Raw genomic sequence first — 21,174 nt, forward strand, 5'->3', positions numbered from 1 at the left:
TCAAGATTTTCAAATTTATATAAACTATCATTCAGTTCAGTTCAGTTGCTCAGTCGTGTCTGACTCTTTGCGACCCCATGAATCACAGCACGCCAGGCCTCCCTGTCCATCACCAACTCCCGGAGTTCACTCAAACTCACCTCCATCGAGTCGGTGATGCCATCCAGCCATCTCATTCTCTGTCATCCCCTTCTCCTCCTGCCCCCAATCCCTCCCAGCATCAGAGTCTTTTCCAGTGAGTCTTTTGCATGAGGTGGCCAAAGTATTGGAGTTTCAGTTTTAGCATTCAGTTCAGTTCAGTTGCTCAGTCGTGTCCGACTCTTTGTGACCCCATGAATTACAGCACGCCAGGCCTTCCTGTCCATCACCAACTTCCGGAGTTCACTCAAACTCATGTCCATTGAGTCGGTGATGCCATCCAGCCATCTCATTCTCTGTCGTCCCCGTCTCCTCCTGCCCCCAATCCCTCCCAGCATCAGACTCTTTTCCAATGAGTCAACTCGTCTCATGAGGTGGCCAAATACTGGAGTTTCAGCTTTAGCATTAGTCCCATTGCTGCTGCTGCTGCTAAGTCACTTCAGTCATGTCCGACTCTGTGTGACCCCATAGACGGAAGCCCACCAGGCTCCCCCATCCCTGGGATTCTCCAGGCAAGAACACTGGAGCGGGTTGCCATTTCCTTCTCCAATGTGTGAAAGTGAAAAGTGAAAGTGAAGTCTCTCAGTCATGTCCGACCCTCAACGACCCCACGGACTGCAGCCTACCAGGCTCCTCCATCCATGGGATTTTCTAGGCAATAGTACTGGAGTGGCTTGCCATTGCCTTCTCCGTCAGTCCCATTAGATAGTTATAATTATCTTTAAATTTCTCGACATAATACTTCAAGTGATTCAATAAAAAGTAAAGCACTTCCAATAAGATGCTGCAGAGTATAAAACAAACCTTCTGTTACCTCATGGCTTGAGTCTTGCTGAATTTGGCACAGATCATACTTAATGGGGAACTGTGTTCACAAACATCAATTCAGTTGGCCAAGCAAAAAATCTGGATCCTACTTTTACCAAACTCTCCTCCACATTCAATCAGTCACTAATGTCTTCATATATTTTGAATTATTCCTTTCTTTCAATTTAAGATGTGGTACAGCCACCACCCTTAGTTCAGACCATCTAGATTACCAGTGCAACATCCCTGCCTACAGGATTACTCCTTCCAGTGCATTCTCTATACACAGGCATACCTTGGAGATTCAATTGCAGATTCAACTCCAGATCACAGAAACAAAGCAAATATTACAAGAAAGGGAGTCACAGGAATTTTTGCTTCCCAGTGCATTTAAAACTTACATTTACACTATGCTGTAGTCTGTGAAGTTTGCAATAGCATTATGTCTAAAAGAACTATATACATACTTCAATTGAGAAATACTTTGTTGCTGAAAAATGCTGAAAATCTGAGCCTTCAGCATGGCATAATCTTTTTGCTGATGAAGGGTCTTGCCTCAGTGTTGTTGGCTGCTGACTGGTCAGGGTGATGGTTGCTGAAGGTTGGGGTAGCTGCAGCAACATCTTAAATTAAGACAACACTGAAGTTGGCTGCATTAATTGACTCTTCTTTACGTGAAAAATTTTCTTGTGCATGCAATGCTGTTTGATAGCATTTGACCCACAGCAGAACTTCTTTCAAACCTGGAATCAATCCTCTCGAGCTCTGTTGTGGCTTTTTCAACGAAATTTATCATATTCTAAATCCTCTGTCAGTTCAACAACCTTCACAGCATCTTCACTAGGAATTCATTCCATCTCAATAAACCACTTTCTTTACTCATCCACTGAAGTGACTGCTTCTACTAAAGAATTATCATGACTGTCTACAAATCTCCGCTGATGGCAATCTGTTCTGAGACTTAAGGGGATGGCCCTGTGCTCTTAAAAGAAGTTCAGGCTTTATAAGGGCTCAAACGGAATGGATTCCAAAGGAAATTGTGCCTATCCTGGCGAGACACTAGTCCTAGTGTATCATCCCTCAGCAACTTGAAAACAAGTGGTATGGCTGCCCTGCCACAGTTTAGGCTCCTTGATTAATGGCTCTGAGGGCACAGGTCATAAGAGGTGGAAGAAACGCATAAGTGACCCGGATTTGGTTTATGCTTTTATTGTGGAATGAAAGAGTGCTTGTCACATAATAAATAAAGTTTTATCATGAGATGGCAGCATTCAGTTGCATCTTGAGGCTCCACTTCTAGTTCTCTTGCTATTTCTGCCACATCTGTAATTACTTCCTTCTTTGAAGTCTTGAACCCCTCAAAGTCATCCAGGAGGGTTGGACTCAAGCTTCTTTCAAACTCTTGTTAATTTTGCTATTTAGACCTCTTCCCATGAATCACAAATGTTCTTAATGTCATCTAGAATGGTGAATCCTTTCCAGAAAATTTTCAACTGAATTTTCCCAGATCCAAATTAGGAATCACTCTCTGTGGGAGCTACAGAATTATGATATGTATTTCTTAAAGAATAAATGTTGAAAGGTGAAATTACTCCATGATTCATGGGGCTGCAAAACTGATATTAGCAGGTATGAAAACAACATGAAGCTCAATGTACATCTCCATCACACCTGGTACTCTCAATGAGCAGTAGTATTGTGAACGGAATCTTTTCTGAGCACTGTTCTCAACAGTGGGCTTAAAACACTCAGTCAATCATGATGTAAATAGATGTGACGTCAACCAGGCTTTCTTGTTCCACCTGTAGAGCACAGGCAGAGAAGATTCAGCATAATTCTTAAGGGCCGTAGGATATACGGATGGTAAATGAGCACTCAATAGCTGAGAAAAGAAGAGAAGCAAAAGGCAAAGGAGAAAAGGAAAGAAATACCCATTTGAATGCTGAGTTAAAAAGAATAGCAAGAAGAGATAAGAAAGCCTTCCTCAGTGATTAATGCAAAGAGATAGAGGAAAACAACAAAATGGCAGACTAGATATCTCTTGAAGAAAATGAGAGATATCAAGGGAATATTTCACGCAAAGATGAGCACAATAAAGGACAGAAATGGTATGGACCTAACAGAAGCAGAAGATATTAAGAGGTGGCAAGAATACCCAGAAGACCTACACAAAAAACATCTTCACGACCCAGATAACCATGATGGTATGATCACCACCTAGATTCAGACATCCTGGAATGCAGTCAAGTGGGCATCAGAAAGCATCACTAGGAACAAAGCTAGTGGAGGTGATGGAATTCCAGTTGAGCTATTTCAAATCCTAAAAGATGATGCTGTAAAAGTGCTGCACTCAATATGCCAGCAAATTTGGAAAACTCAGCAGTGGCCACAGGACTGGAAAAGGTCAGTTTTCATTCCAATCCCAAAGAAAGGCAATGCCAAAGAATGTTCAAACTACCACACAATTGAACTCACCTCACACACTAGCAAAGTAATGCTCAAAATTCTCCAAGTCAGGCTTCAAGAGTATGTGAACCATGAACTTCCAGATGTTCAAGATAGATTTAGAAAAGGCAGAGGAACCAGAGATCAAATTGCCAACATTTACTGGATCATTGAAAAAGCAAGAGAATTCCAGAAAAGCATCTACTTCTGCCTTATTGACTACATTAAAGCCTTTGACTGTGTGAATCACAACAAACTGTGGAAAATTCTTCAAGAGATGGGAATATCAGACCACCTGACCTGCCTCCTGAGAAATCTGTATGCAGGTCAAGAAGCAACAACAAACTGGTTCCAAATTGGGAAAGGAGTACATTAAGGCTGTATACTGTCACCCTGCTATTTAATTTATATGCAGAGTACATCATGAGATGTAGCATATCAATAACCTCAGATATGCAGATGACACCACCCGTATGGCAGAAAGCGAAGAAGAACTAAAGAGCCTCTTATGCAAGTGAAAGAGGAGAGGGGAAAAGTTGGCTTAAAACTCATCAACATTCAAAAAACGAAGATCATGGCATCCATTCCCATCACTTCATGGCAAACAGATGGGGAAACAATGGAAACAGCGACAGAACTTATTTTCTTGGACTCCAAAATCACTGCAGGTGGTGACTGCAGCCATGAAATTAAAAGACACTTGCTCCTTGGAAGAAAAGCTATGACCAACCTAGACAGCATGGTCCATCTAGTCAAAGGTGTGGTTTTTCCAGTAGTCATGTATGGATCTGAGAGTTGGACCATGAAGAAAGCTGAGCACTGAAGAATTGATGCTTTTGAACTGTGGTGTTGGCGAAGATGCTTGAGAGTCCCTTGGACTGCCAGGAGATCCAACCAGTCCATCCTAAAGGAAATCAGTCCTGAATATTCATTGCAAGGACTGATGCTGAAGCTGAAACTCCAATACTTTGGCCACCTGATGCAAAGAACTGACCCACTGGAAAAGACCCTGATGGTGGGCAAGATTGAAAGCAGGAGGAGAAGGGGATGACAGAGGATGAGATGGCTGGATGGCATCACCAACTTGATGGACATGAGTTTGAGCAAGCTCTGGGAGTTGGTGATGGGCAGGGAAGCCTGGCATGCTGCCATCCATGGGGTCACAAAGAGTCAGACACAATTGAGCGACTGAACTGAACTGACCTGAGCACTGGCTTCAACTTAAGTCACCATCCACATTAGCTCCTAATTAGGAGGGTAAACCTGTCCCTTTAAGCTTTGAACACAGGCACTGACTTCTCCTATCTAACTGCATAAGTCCTGCTGCTGCTAAGTCACTTCAGTTGTGTCCGACTCTGTGTGACCCCATAGACGGAAGCCCACCAGGCTCCCCCTTCCCTGGGATTCTCCAGGCAAGAACACTGGAGTGGGTTGCCATTTCCTTCTCCAATGTGTGAAAGCGAAAAGTGAAAGTGAAGTCGCTCAGTCGTGTCCGACCCTTAGCAACCCCATGGACTGCAGCCCACCAGGCTCCTCCATCCATGGGATTTTCTAGGCAAGAGTACTGGAGTGGCTTGCCATTGCCTTCTCCAGCCTAAGTCCTAGACGGCATCTTTTTCCAATTGAAGGCTGTTTCTCTATTGTTTAATGTAGCCATCTTCATTAATTATCTTAGCCAGATCTTCTGAATAACTTGCTACAGATTCTACATCAGCACTTGCTGATTCATCTTGTATTTTTATGTTATAGAGATGACTTCTTTCCTGAAACTTCATGAACCAACCTCTGCTACCTTCAAACTATTCTGTAGCTTCCTCATCTCTCTCAGTCTTCAAAGAATTGAAGAGAGATAGGGCCTTGCTTTAGATTAGGCTCAGGCTTAAGAGAATGTTGTGACTGGTTTGATTGTCTTTCCAGACCACTAAAACTTTTCCCATACCATCAGTAAGACAGTTTTGTTCATTGGAACAACACTTTTAATTTCCTACAAGAACTCTTCCTTTGTGGTCACAACCTGGTTAACTATTTGGTGCAAGGGGCCTAACTCTCAGCCTGCCTTAGTTTTCAACATGACTTCTTCACTAAGCTTGATCGCTCCAAGTTTTTTTATGTTAAGAGACACATGAGCAGCTATTTCTTTCACTTGAACACTGCTGAGGCCATTACAGGGTTATTGACTGGCCTATTTCAGTATTGCTGTGTCTCAGGAAATAGAGAGGCCTGAGGAGAGAGAGAGAGACAGAGGAATAGCTGGCTGGTGGAGCAGTCAGAACACAAGTATCTTAGTTAAGTTCACTGGCATATACGGACACTGTTCGAGGCTGCTGCTGCTGCTGCTGCTAAGTCACTTCAGTCGTGTCCGACTCTGTGTGACCCCATAGACGGAAGCCCACCAGGCTCCACCGTCCCTGGGATTCTCCAGGCAAGAACACTGGAGTGGGTTGCCATTTCCTTCTCCAATGTGTGAAAGTGAAAAGTGAAAGTGAAGTCGCTCAGTCATGTCCGACTCGTAGCGACCCCATGGACTGCAGCCTACCAGGCTCCTCCTTTCACGGGATTTTCCAAGCAAGAGTACTGGAGTGGCTTGCCATTGCCTTCTCCGAACTGTTCGAGGCACCCCCAAAGAATTACAAAAGATAACTGATCCCATCAGAGACCACCGTAACAAACATAACAATAACGACGAAGTCTGAAACATGAGAATTGCCTAAATGTGACACAGGGACACGAATGAGTGAATGCCATTGGAAAAATAATGCCAAGAAGACTTGCTTGATGCACAGTTGCCACAAACTCTCAATCTGTCACAACAACAACAACAAAATGTAATCTGCAAGGTGCAATAAAGCGAAGTTCAACAAAATGTGGCATGCCTGTAGCTACTGTTCTTTTCGGAAAGTGCAGATCATATCATTTTACTCTATTCCACAATATCTGATTGCTCAGAACCCTTAGGATAAATTACACAAGTTACACATCTTACTTGTTCATTCCTTGGAATCCTGAATCCCCAAGACTTGACCAAGTGTTTTCTCCCATGTCCCTCTTCAATATCCTGTTTTTTCAGGCACTCAATATACTCTGCTGTAGTTGAACATTTATTTTTACTGTCTTCCCCAACAGACTCCAAATTCTTTGAGAGGTAGACACCATGTCTTGTTCACCATGCCTCTCTCACACCAAGCATAATCGTTGCCACATAGTAGGCACTCAATAAATATCTGCTGAATTAGTTAGGAAAACACTTAGCCAAAGAAAGGAAGCTACAACATTAGTAAGCACACAACACAATTACCAACTTATAATGTGTGGTATTTTAGAAGTTTGTTAACAGATAGATTTGGGAGAATTCTGAAACATATTTTCCCACAGAAACAATATTAAATGTAAGATACCTCCCCTCAATGTTACCTACAACTACAACGTAGGTAAACTGTATTAGCTATAATTACTTTGGACTCTACTGGATACCAATAATATTCTGGGGACAATATATTAAGAATTTCAATCTGGTAATGCTATGAACTAATTATTACAGCGCACGAAGAGACATAACAGTTACAACTTACATAGGTGGTTGAGGACAGAGGTTCTACTAGGCAGGGAAAGCAAAAGGACTGTAAACTAGGAAGTTGGGCTAGCCTTCTGCGACCAATAATCTTTTGGAATATGTTCCAAGCTGGAACAACTAACTTTTCATCTCTTTACTTTTCTTCAAGGATTCTAGGAATTAGGTGCAACTGCCTACTTACTATCATTTCTGACTTCCAACTAGGGTTTTGTACCATATGCAGGAAATTATCGAAACTATTCTCATATATAAAGGCTTCTCCCAACATGAGACGAGGGAAGATCCCCTGAAGGAGGGCACGGCAACCCACTCCAGTATTCTTGCCTGGAGAATCCCAAGGATAGAGGAGACTAGAAGGCTACAGTCCATAAGGCTTCAAAGAGTCGACACAACCGAAGTGACGTAGCATCCATACATATCAACACTTCTGACTTCCAACTGGGTTTCTTATCATATGCAGGAAATTATCTAAAAGGTTCTCATGTATATTCTTTTCTTTTAAGCTGTATTCTATAGTCAGTACTAAGAACAAAGAAACCTAAGTTAGCAAGCAAACAAATGAAAAACAAGATAGTTATTAACTTTAAGAAAAACAACAGTTGTCAAAGAAAAGAAATGTAATTATAGCTCAATTGTGAAGTGTTTAACAGAGTCATTATACTGTAAACAATGAACACCAATCAAACCAAAAATTATGATATGGGAAAATGGAACTGGGGGGATGTATTGCAAATATTTTCTTCCCATCTATATTTTGTATTTGCATTTTCAGTGCCACAGTGTCTTTCATATGTAACACATTTAAACACTGTAAATTTTAAGGGTTTGAGGAACACTTTTAAACAACATAAATTTTAAGGGTTTGAGTCCCATTCACTTTTCCTTTAAAGAATGTGCTTTTTGTATCCTATCAAAAAAATGTTCCTATCCAAAGGATGGGATATTTTAAAATATGTATGCTACTAAAATTTTACGAATTAACTTTTATATATGTATGATTTGCTTCAAGTTAATTTTTATGTATGGTGTGAAATAATGATCAAGGCTCATTTTTTTCCTTTTGCTTATCTAACTGCCCTAGTACCAGCTGTTGAAAAGACTATCATTTCCCTATTATCTTGTCCCCTTTCTTAAGATCAGTTGACAATCAATATGAACATCTCCAGGCTTTGACTGTGTAGATCACAACTAACTGTGGAAAACTCTTAAAGAGATGGAAATATCAGACCCCCTGACCTGCCCCCTGAGAAATCTGTATGCAGGTCAAGAAGCAACAGTTAGAACTGGACATGCAACAACAGACTGGTTCCAAATTGAGAAAGGAGTACGTCAAGGCTGTATATTGTCACTCTACTTATTTAACTTATATGCAGAGTACATCATGAGAAATGCTGGACTGGATGAAGCACAAGCTGGAATCAAGATTGCTGGGAGAAATATCAATAACCTCAGATAGGCAGATGACAGCACCCTTATGGCAGAAAATGAAGAATAACTGAAGAGCCTCTCGATGAAAGTGAAAGAGGAGAGTGAAAAAGTTGGCTTAAAACTCAACATTCAGAAAACTAAGATCATGGCATCCGGTCCCATCACTTCACAGCAAATAGACGGGGAAACAATGGAAACAGCAACAGACTATTTTTTTTGAGCTCCAAAAACACTGCAAATGGTGACTGCAGCCATGAAATTAAAACGCTTGCTCCTTGGAAGAAAAGTTAAGACCAACCCAGACAACATATTAAAAAGCAGAGATATTACTTTGCCAACAAAAGTCCGTCTAGTCAAAGGTGTGTTTTTTCCAGTAGTTATGTGTGGATATGAGAGTTGAACTGCGAAGAAAGCTCAGCGCTGAAGAATTGATGCTTTTGAACTGTGGTTATGGAGAAGACTCTTGAAAGTCCCTTGGACAGCAAGCAGATCCAACCAGTCCATCCTAAAGGAAACCAGTCCTGAATATTCACTGGAAGGACTGATGCTGAAGCTGAAACTCCAATACTTTGGTCACCTGATGCAAAGAACTGACTCTTTGGAAAAGACCCTGATGCTGGGCAAGATTGAAGGCAGAAGGAGAAGGGGAAAACAGAGGATGAGATGGCTGGATGGCATCACTGACCCAATGGACATGAGTTTGAGTAAGCTCTGGGAGTTGGTGATGGACAGGGAAGTCTGGCGTGGTGCAGTCCATGGGGTCGCAAAGAGTCAGACACGACTGAGCGACTGAATTGAACTGAACTGATCTGATGAATATCTACTGCTAAGCTCTCTTTTCTGGTTCATTAGTTTAAATGTCTATCCTTAAGCCAACATCACAAAGTCTTACCACTGCAATGTTATAGTAACTATTTATATTACATGGTGTGAGTCTTCCAACTTCATTCAGAATTATTTTGGCTACAGGAAGTGCTTTGTATTGGTTGCCATATAAATTTTACATTCAGTTTATCTATCTGTATAAAAAATATACAGGGATTTTGATTAGTATCATATTGATTGTATACATTAATTTATATATAAGAATGGGTATCTTCCAAATCATCTGATTCATGAAAATGATCTATCTTGTCATTTAAATTTGCTTTGTATTCTCTAAACAATGTTTTATAGTTTTCAGTGAATTTTTTTTTCTTGAATTTATTTCAAAATTAGCTCATGCTTATTGATACTATCATAAACTGTATTTTACAAATTTGAATTTCCAATTTTGTTAGTAATATAGAACTACAAATCCTTTTTGTATCTTGAACATGAATCCTATGACCTTGATAAATTCACTGAGTTCTAGTAGGTTGAAGTGTTGTTTTTCGATGCAAAGAATCATGTCCTTTTCAATCTGCATACATTTTCTTTCTTTTTCTAGCCTATTACACAGCTATAGAAACAATGTTGAAATAAACAGTGATGAAATGAATTGATAAGAGCAGATTCTTATTTTGTTTCTGATCTTAGGGAAAAGTATTCAGTCTGAACATTAACTATGATGTTGATAGTAAGTTTTCCAAAAATGCTTTTTATTGGGATGAGGAAATCCCTTTCTACTTCTAGTTTGCGGAGATGCTTTATCATGAATGGATGTGGAATTCTATCAAATGTCTTCAATGGATAGTTATATGATTTTCCATTTTTATGTTATTAATGTGGTGAAATACAGTGATTACTTAATCCAGTGTTATACAAACCTTGTACTGCTGGTATAAATACATTTTTACATACTGATGGATTTAATTTGCTATTATTTTGTTAAGGATTTTTATATTCTTGAAGGATACTGGTCTGTAGTTCTCTGATGTGTCTGTCTAGTTTTGGTATCAGATTGATCTAAGCTTCATAAAATTATTTCAGAGATATTTATTTCACTTCTGTTTTCTAAAAAAGTTTGTTATTAGTTTTAGTTAATAGATACACACATAATTATGACTCTAATGAGTAACTGATGAATTGACTCCTTCATGTAAGTCTCCTCTCCAATCCTGGTTAATATTCTTGTTCTGAAGCCTACCTCATTTCATATTAATATCTCCTTCAGCTTTCTTTTGATTATTGTTTTCATCCATTTATTTTTAACCTTCAACCTTTTACTTAAAGAGAACTTCTTATAGATATCACATAATTAATGTAATATGACAGTTACTGTCTTTTAATTGCTGGGTTTAGAGCATTCACATTTAATACAATTATTAAGAAAACTGGACTTAAACCTACCATTCTGTACATTGTTTTCTGTTTGGTCTAGTTGTTCTTTGTTCCTTTTCTGCCTTCTTTTGGATTAATGTGAACTTTTTCTGTTTTTAGATTACTTTATTGTGTCCACTGTGTGTGTGTGTCAGTCATTCAGTCATGTCTGACTTTTTGTGATCCCATGAACTGTATGTAGCCTCCTGGCTCCTTGTCCACTACCTCTATACATTTTTAAAACTTTTTATTTTGAATGTTTAAACATATGAGAGGTTGCAAAGGTACTATAAAGCTCCCATGTGCCCTTAACCTAGCTTCTCCTAATGAGAAGATACATATATCATTTCTTATATAATTATAGTGAAATTAAACACTAGAAAATTACATTGGAATAATGATACTTTCTATCACTGTAATTCTATCATATCATATAATTCTATCATTTTGAAAATGTAAAAATGGTGCCATGATGTATGTAAACTTTTGATACTGGCTTCTGTCACTTAGTACAATGTTCTTGAGAGTCATCCAATTTGTTGCATTTGTCAACAGTTCATTCCTTTTAATTGAATATTCCATTATATTAAAGTACTACAATTTGTTTGAAGGGCATTTGGGTCGTTGCCAAGTTTTTGGTTTTATAAATAAAGGTGCTTGTGTAAAACCTAAGTTTTCATTTCATTCTAAAGGAGATCAGTGCTGGGTGTTCATTGGAAGGACTGATGCCAAAGCTGAAACTGCAATACTTGGGCCACCTCATGCGACGAGATGACTCACTGGAATTGGGGGCAGGAGGAGACGGGGACGACAGAGAATGAGATGGCTGGATGGTATCACCGACTCGATGGACATGAGTTTGAGTGAACTTCGGGAGTTGGTGATGGACAGGGAGGCCTGGCGTGCTGTGATTCTTGGGGTCGCAAAGAGTCGGACACGACTGAGTGACTGAACTGACTGAGAATAAATATCCAGGACACTTACCTTGCATAATTTTGTTACATTTTAGCGGTCTTCTTCTTACCCACTTTTATGGTAGCTACCTTCTTCATGGGGTCGCGGAGAGTCGGACACGACTGAGCGACTGAACTGAACTGAACTGAACCTTCTTACTAACACTGCTCTGACAAAGTTAAACACTTTCTATGTCTCATCTCTTCTCTCAACAAACTAGGAAAAGAAGGAAATTTTCTCAGCTTAAAAAAGAGCATCAATAAACATCTTAAAGAAAACATTGGAATTAATGGCAAAAGGCTGAATGATTTCATTCTAAGATTAGCAGCAAGGGAAAGTTATTTAACACTACCATTTCTGTTCAAAATTATCCTCTGTTCCTTCAATGTGATAGGCAATAAAAGCAAAAGGCATACAGATTACAGGGAAGAAATAAAAGTATCTTTATATGCAGACAAAATGATATCTATGCACAAAATCCCAAAGAACTTACCAAAACGTCATAAGAACTCATAAGTGAGTGTAGCAAGATTACAAAATAAAAGGTTAATGTATAATAATCAATAATCTATATTTAGAAATGAAAAAGTAGAAATTTAAATTTAAAAATACTATCTACAACAGCATAAAAGACATGAAATACCAAGAAAGAAATCTAACAAAATGTATTCAAGAAAATTAGAAAACATTGCTGGGAGAAATTTAAGACCTAAACCAAAGGAGAAAGAAACTCTTTTTATGGATCAGGAAATTCAGTAATAATAAGAAAACAATATTCAATACCATCTCACATCTGTTAGATTGGTTATTACAAAAAAAGGGAAGAAAAAAAATAGTGCTGGCAAGAATGCACAGAAAGGGATCCCTTGTGCACTACTGCTGGAAATGAAAATTGGTACAGCTACTATGGAAAATATAAATACCTTGGGATCTCACTTATATGTGGAATCTGAAAAAACAAACCACCTACCGTCCACTCCACCAAGCTCTCACTACAGGGAACAGATTGGTTGTTGACAGAGGCAAAACAAAGAGGGAGAGGTGAGTGAAATAGGTAAAAGAGGTCAAAAGGTACAAACGTCCAGCTATAAAGTAAATGGGTCACGGGATGTAGTTACAGCATGGGGATAATAGTTAATAACACTATATTGCATGTTTGAAGGTTGCTAAAAGGATGAATCTTAAGGGTCTTCACCACAAGAAAAAAATTTTTTAAGTATATATGATGATGGATGTTAACTGAACTTCTTGTGATAATCAATTTGAACAGACCAGTCAATTCTTACAAATTGTAGATTCAAAATAATTCCAATGAAAATGGTACATATTAAACTAGCTAATTCTATAAATCATAAGGAAAAGCAGAGGACATATAAGAGACAACAATTTTGAAAAAGAATCAAGTAGAGGTGAACATTATGTGATTTCAAGCCGTATTATAAACAAAGAGTAAATCAAGCCAGTGTAGTATTCCTCTAAGGTCTGATGCATAGAACAATGAAACAGAACAGAGTTCAGAAACAGATTTATACGTACATAACCAAGTGATTTTTTATGAAAGTACCAAGATAATTCAATAAGGGAGAAACTGTCTTTCCAACAAAGAAGGCTGGAACAATGTGAAAATCCATATGTAAGAAAAATAAAAAACAAACTGAACCTCCACCTTTACTTTACATCACACACACACACACACAATTATCTCAGGCCTTCCCTGGTGGTCCAGTAGCTAAGACTCCATGCGCCCAGTGAAGGTGGTCTGGGTTCAATCCCTAATCAGGAAGCTGGATCCTACTTGCTGCAACTAAGGCCAGGTGCAGCCAAATAAATAAACAAATATTTTTTAAAAATTATCTCAAACTAGCTCACAGACTTACATATGTAATGTAAGGTTATAGTATTTCTAGAAGAAAACATTGGAGAAAACCTTATTGAATCTGGATTAAGCAAAAATCAATTAGGACTCAAAAAGCATAAAATATAAAAGAAAAAATTGAGGACTTCCATGGTGGTACAGTGGATATGAATCCACCTGACAATGCAAGGGACATGAGTTTGATTCCTGGTCCGGAAAGATTCCACATGTCACAGAGCAACTAACCTTGTGAGTCACACCTACTGAGCCTGCTCCCTAGAATCTATGTGCTCAACTACTGAAGCCCATGCAGTCTAGGGTCCACGAGCCACAATTACTGAGTCCACATGCTGCAACTATTGAAGCCCATGCCCCTACAGACTGGGATCCACAACAAGAGAAGCAACCACAATGAGAAGCCAGTGCACCATAAAGAAGAGTAGCTCTGGCCAGCCACAACTGGAGAGTGCCCGTGCACAGCAATGAAGACCTAGTGCAATAAAAAAAAAAGTAAATAAATAATTCAGAGGTCTCTAGTCTCCTCAAGAGACTAGAGATCCCTTCAAGAAAATCAGGGATGCCAAGGGAACATTTCATGCAAAGATGGGCTCAATAAAGGACAGAAATGGTATGGACCTAATAGAAGCAGAAGATATTAAAAAGAGGTGACAAGAATACACAGAACTGTACAAAAACCATCTTCACCACCCAGAACACCACGATGGTGTCATCACTCACCTAGAGCCAGACATCCTGGAGTGCGAAGTCAAGTGGGCCTTAGGAAGCATCACTATGAACAAATCTAGCAGAGGTGATGGAATTCCAGCTGAGCTATTTTAAACCCTAAAAGATGATGCTGTGAAAGTGCTGCACTCAACATGCCAGCAAATTTGAAAAACTCAGCAGTGGCGACAGGACTGGAAAAGGTCAGTTTTCATTCCAATCCTAAGAAAGGCAATGCCAAAGAATGCTCAAACTACCACACAACTGCACTTATCTCACATGCTAGCAAAGTAATCCTCAAAATTCTCCAAGCCAGGAGTCAACAGAATGTGAACCATAAACTTCCAGATGTTCAAGCTGGATTTAGAAAAGGCAGAGGATCCAGAGATCAAATTGCCAACATTCGATGGATCATTGAAAAAGCAAGAGAATTCCAGAAAAGCATCTACTTCTGCTTTATTGACTACGCTAAAGCCTTTGACTGTGTGGATCACAATCAACTGTGGAAAATTCTTCAAGATATGGGAATACCAGACCACCTTACCTGGCCCCTGAGAAATCTGTATGCTGGTCAACAAGTAACAGTTAGAACTTGAGACGGAACAACAGACTGGTTCCAAAGTGGGAAAGGAGTATGTCAAGGCTATATATTGTCACCCTGCTTTTTTAACTTATATGCAGAGTACATCATGAGAAATGCTGGGCTGGATGAAGCACAAGGTGGAATCAAGACTGCCGGGAGAAATATCAATAACCTCAGATATGCAGATGACACCACACTTATGGCAGAAAGAGAAGAAGAACTAAAGAGCTTCTTGATGAAAGTGAAAGAGGAGAGGGGAAAAACTGGCTTAGAACTCAACATTCAGAAAACTAAGATCATGGCATCCATTCCCATCAATTCATGGCAAATAGATGGGGAAACAATGGAAACAGTGACAAACTTTATATTCTTGGGCTCCAAAATCACTGCAGATGATGACTGCAGCCATGAAATTAAGACGCTTGCTCCTTGGAAGAAAAGTTATGACCAACCTAGACAGCATATTAAAAAGCAGAGACATTACTCTGCCAACAAAGTAAAAGTACTTTGCCACATCTAGTCAAAGGTGTGGTTTTTCCAGTAGTCATGTATGGATGTGAGAGTTGGACCATGAAGAAAGCTGAGTGCTGAAGAATTGATGCTTTTGAACTGTGGTGTTGGAGAAGACTCTTGAGAGTCCCTTGAACAGCAAGCAGATCCAACCAGTCCATCCTAAGGGAAATCAGTCCTGGGTGTTCATTGGAGGGACTGATGTTGAAGCTGAAACTCCAATACTTTGGCCACCTGATGCAGAGAGTTGACACATTTTAAAAGACCCTGATGCTGGGAAAGATTGAGGGCAGGAGAAGAAGGGGACAACAGAGGATGAGATGGTTGGATGGCATCACCGACTTGAGGGACATGAGTCTGAGTAAGCTCCGGAAATTGGTGATGGACAGGGAAGCCTGGTGTGCTGCAGTCCATGGGGTCACAAAGAGTCGGACACGACTGAGAGACTGAACTGAACTGAAAATAAATAATTGATAAACATGATTGTTTCAAAACTTAAAATTTCTGTTCTTGAAACAATGTTAAGAAAACAGAAATGGATCTACAGACTTGGAATAATTATTTGGAAATGACAGATATGTTAGAGAACTTGTTTCTAAGATATATCAAAGGCTCATATAACCCAGTATAAATATGGGCTTGATGTGAGCAGACACTTTACAAAAGAAAATGAATGGCTAAAAAGCACATGAAAATATGTTCCATATTATTAGACATTACGGAGAAGGCAATGGCAAGCCACTCCAGTACTCTTGCCTAGAAAATCCCATGGACGGAGGAGCCTGGCAGGCTGCAGTCCATGGGATCACTACGAGTCAGACATGACCGAGTGACTTCACTTTAACTTTTCACTTTCACACATTGGAGAAGGAAATGGCAACCCACTCCAGTGTTCTTGCCTGGAGAATCCCAGGGACGGGGGAGCCTGGTGGGCTGCCGTCTATGAGGTCACACAGAGTCGGACATGACTGAAGTGACTCAGCAGCATTAGACATTAAGAAAAGGTAAGTTAAAACAACCACGAGACACCACACATACCAAAGAGAATAACTAAAATTTTAAAAAAGACTGACAATACCAAGTGCTGACAAAGATGGAGGACACTGGAACTCTCCTATGTTGATACTTGGAATGCAAAATGCTATAACACTTTGAAAAACTATTTGGCAGCTTTTTATGAAGTTAAGTCTATGCTTTCCATATGACCCAGCAGTCTTAGTTCCAGTTATTTACTCATGGCAAATGAAAATGTGTTCATACAAAGACTTGCACGTAAATGATTATAATAGGCTTGTTCATAAAAGCACAAATTGAGACCACCCGAAATAACCACTGACTGGTAAAGGAAGTTCTAAATATTGTTACATTAATATAGATATATAAATATTAATGTATCCATATATTGAAATACTATTCAGCTATAAAAATGCAAAAACTAATTTCACATGCAAAAACATGGATGAATATTCAAAAACTTTCTGCTAAGTGAAATAAACCAGACACAAAGCTATATACTATGGGATTCCATTTTTGTGACATTCTGAAAAACACAAAACTATAGTGATAGAATACTTTGGCCACCTGATGCAATGCCAATTCTTTGGCCACCTGATGCAAAGAATTGACTCATTGGAAAAGACCCTAATGCTGGGAAAGATTGAAGGCAGGAGGAGAAGGGGACGACAGAGGTAAGGTGGTCCATCACTGACTCGATGGACATGAGTCTGAGTGCTCCAGGAGTTGGTAATGGACAGGGAAGCCTGGCGTGCTGCAGTCCATGGGGTTGCAAAGAGTCAGACACGACTGAGCTGAACTGAATAGTGATAGAAACCAGATCTGTGAACACCAAAGTCTAGAGGGAGGTGTGAAGGAAATCTCCACAAAGGTGCATGAGGAAACTTGGGGGTAATAGAAATGTTCTCTATCTTGATTGTAGTGGTGATTAACTTAATGTTAAGTTTCATCAAACAGTATGTTTTAAAAAGAATTTCATTATATGTGAATTATACTTTAACAAACCTCTCTTTAAAAAATTATGTTATAAAGGAAATCTCAAATTTGGAGAAAGATGACATATTAGCATGTATAAGTTCAATGACGCTAGTAAAAACAGCAACAAACAGTGTATGATGAATCTGTTTGATAGTCATATTGAGATTTAAAAGCTAACACTCTAACTTGCACTTTAGGACAAACAGAATGTAAACACAACTATATCTGGAGGAATGTAAAAACATAATACCAATTAAAAATGATTCACATATAAAAAAGATGACTAGTAGCCATTTTGTAGTAAGACCATGGCAAAAGCTGGCAAAAAAAGATGAATATATGGAAGTCCTTTCAATGAGAAAGCATAAAATATACTCCCTCATCAAAGTATACCCATCTAAAGAAAAGGATCAATATATGAACAGGTATAGGGGATTTCCCTGGTGGTCCAGTGGTTAAGAATCTGCCTTGCAATGCAGGGTACACTGGTTTGATCCCTTTTTCGGAACTAAGATCCCACATGTTGCAGAGCAACTAAGCTCACACCACAACTTACTGAGCCTGCATGCCACAACTAGACAGTCTGTGAGCCATAACAAGAGAGCCTGCACCCCACTATGAAAGACCCCCCATAACACAACAAAGATCCCACATGCTGCAACCAAGACCTAATGCAGCCAAATAAATTAATAAGCACCACAATCCTACTCCACATTTATATATATGAACATGAATATATATATATATGAACAGGTATAACAGTGCTCATTATACGGTTTACTTTGACTATGTCTGAATTTTTCCATGATAAATACTTAAAAAAATTAAATGGCAAAGACATGATGCAGTATGCAACTAGGTTGATTAATCTAAAAAATTAAATTCATTAAATAATTTGTATCAACACAAACACAGGATGGTCAGGTAATGAGTACCTTGGCAATAGCAGTTTGTTTAAACATGCGTGTAATCAACCCCATGACAGTCTCGGTGGCACCTGAATATGGAGCTCTCGTTAATTTTTCCCACTCTTCAAAGCTGGAATTCAATTCCTATGTAGGAGAAAATAACAATGTTTAGAAATACGGTATAAACATGACAGCAATTAATGTAATAATTAATCACATCCTACTTATTTTCTTTTTTTATATATAAAAAATACATATATACATAAATTCTCAAAGATACCAGTGTGTTCATTTAAAAACATCAGTGTGAAGGCAGGTGAGACACATGTTTGTGCTAATGACAGAAAGCAATGACTAGGTGTGGGAGAAAACTAAGCCCTTTGCTAACACCATAAATCAAACAGTTGCAGCCTTCTCTTAACAAAGGAACATTTAGTAAAGTAAAAAATAAAAATTTAAGAAAAAATGTAAATAAATAAAAATTTTAGGTAAAAATAGAAACAATACACAGTAGCAAAAATATATATGGTAGCAGAGCATTTAATTTAATGGTACGATTTTATTTAAATAAGCGTAAAGACTTGGGGAATATTGTCAAATAAAAAATGTGATAGGACATTGACACTTTTATTTTTCTTTTCTTAAAAAAATGGATACAGAAAATAAGACCATTTTTATTTTACTTCTATTGCTCAGTGTTTTCTTTAATATATAAAATCCTTATTTTAAGCTTTCAAGATAAAACAAGGCAATAAGTAGTATTTGCTGATAGTTATCTCCAGATTTGAAGAAATTTCAGAGATTACACAAGGATCATACTCCCCAAAAGTAAATGTAGATAAGGGTTGGGAAAAATACAATTTTGGTTTTCTAGTAAGTTGAACTTCACATCTTACAACATGGTCACGGAGTTTTAAGATTTCCAGAACCAGGGGATGCAACCAAATTATTCTAGAAGACAGCTATGTGTACTTAAGAGCAAGAAGCTGAACTTTTCTTGCTAATTACTGGGCTTCACACCCTACAAATACTTAGAATTCTTAATACTAACTCTATGCAGCAATTGAAGTGTTTTTTTCACCATTCAGCAGAAATTTATTTTTTAAAGACTAAAGATACTAATGGCAAACCACTCCAGTACTCTTGCCTAGAAAATCCCATGGACGGAGGAGCCTGGTAGGCTGCAGTCCATGGGGTCGCTACAAGTCAGATGACTGAGCGACTTCACTTTCACTTTTCACTTTCACACTGGAGAAGGAAATGGCAACCCACTCCAGTGTTCTTGCCTAGAGAATCCCAGGGATGGGGGAGCCTGGTGGGCTACCGTCTATGGGGTTGCATAGTCGGACACGACTGAAGCTACTTAGCAAAGATACTAAATCTTTTCACATTATTTGATGACTAAATTTAAATTCTTCCTGCTTTTTTGAAATGATATAAGACAATTCATATGGCTTTACTAATTGAACCTATTTTAAGACTGAATTTTTCCTTCTGTGAAATATAAAATATGTGCAATCTTTCATAGTATAATTCAAAATGATTTCAGATAAGACTTTCAATCAAACATGGGTTCTCACCTTGGCTGCTGCTGATGGAAGATCAAATGGAATACGCTGTCTGATTTTAGGGGGCAGCTGGGTTAAAACTTCAGTCTTTAATCTTCTAATCATTATGTCACTTAATAGCTGATGAAGTTCATTAAGATTTGATGCTCCTCTGCAATCCCACCGTGGTCTTTTACCAAAATATCTGTTAGTATGAAGAAAAAAAAAATGTAGCAAAGCTAGATGCTAGAGTAAGAAAACAATTTATCCAATGTGTTCTTCCTTTTAAGATAAGGAGCCATGATACTGTTTTTAGTTTCATTACTGAATGCAAATTAGTTTCAAAAAACTCTTCTTTAGAAATAGTAATGAATAAGATTATACATTACTCTCAGCTATAGGAAATGTTAATGTTTAAACATAGTGTTTATGTTGAGTTAATACATGGCTGACTCATTGGAAAAGACCCTGATGCTGGGAAAGTTAGAAGGCAGGAAGAGAAGGGGACGACAGAGTATGAGACGGTTGGATGGCATCACTGACTCAATGGACATGAGTTTGAGCAAGCTCTGGGAGTTAGTGATGGACAGGGAAGTCTGGTGTGCTGCAGTCCATTGGTTTGCAAACAGTTGGACATGACTGAGTAACTGAACTGAATATAAGGCTGAGCAAAACTGATAACCCTGAATACCACTGGCATTTTGGGTGACCTCACATAAGGCACTGTGTTTAGCAGATCTAGTCCTAACTAAGCACTAACTGCCAGAACACCAGTCAGGCTACATAACAACAAAAACCACCTAAAACATTTTCTACTATTATAGGAGGCAATATTATCTCCCACTGAACTTTTATGCACAGCAGACAGATCACTTGGTGAGCTCTTCTTCCTTTGAACCACTGAATTGAGAGCAAAGGCAGGGAAAAAGGTACAAATGCCTTTTGAACAAGAGATTGGGAGAGAAAACATCAGAGGATATTCAACAAATGTTTAGAAGTCAGACAAGCAGTAGATGACTTGATAAAAGAAAGCAAGCAACACCTCAAAAATGTTTGCAAAAGGGAACTTATCCTCTAGATCTTTGAGATCAGGAGTTGGAAGCACCAAGCACCAGGGGTAGGTATTACATTTGGTGGATGTACTGAATGAACTTGGACATCAAGACAGCTGGCCTAATAGCATCCCTTTATCATTGTGACAACCCCCATACCAGTCCACAAAATTCACAATGGTCTTCTGGGCGCCAAAACTACTGAAAATAGCTACCAGAGAATAATTAACAAAGGAAAATTTCCTGTTAGGTTGCATTACAATTATTAATATTAACAATTAAATAACTTCATTTTAGTGGGATTTGGTGGTATTTTAATACAGAGTGTTATTTTGAGACACTTGTAAATTGCTGATACCGATTTTTTTTTAGGTTTATGTATTTTGATAGCAAACATATAGGAATAGTACCCAAAATATT

General features: G+C 38.7%; 1 protein-coding gene across 4 annotated transcripts in view; it reads right to left on the reverse strand.

Moving 5' to 3' along the window:
* The window catches only part of ZRANB3 (zinc finger RANBP2-type containing 3), a 302,617-nt gene that overhangs the window by 90,407 nt on the left and 191,036 nt on the right, over nucleotides 1-21,174 (reverse strand). For all 4 annotated transcript variants that reach the window (XM_088829053.1, XM_055397579.2, XM_055397578.2 and 1 more), the window contains exons 7-8: nucleotides 19,736-19,907; nucleotides 18,183-18,299 (exon numbers count right to left, since the gene is read on the reverse strand). In XM_088829053.1, the coding sequence (XP_088685179.1) occupies nucleotides 18,183-18,299; nucleotides 19,736-19,907 (289 nt within the window). The remainder of the gene's footprint in view (nucleotides 1-18,182; nucleotides 18,300-19,735; nucleotides 19,908-21,174) is intronic.

The sequence above is a fragment of the Moschus berezovskii genome, chromosome 2, assembly GCF_049115385.1.
Source record: "Moschus berezovskii isolate FMDL1 chromosome 2, NW_MosBer_1.0, whole genome shotgun sequence".
Lineage (NCBI taxonomy): Eukaryota > Metazoa > Chordata > Mammalia > Artiodactyla > Moschidae > Moschus > Moschus berezovskii.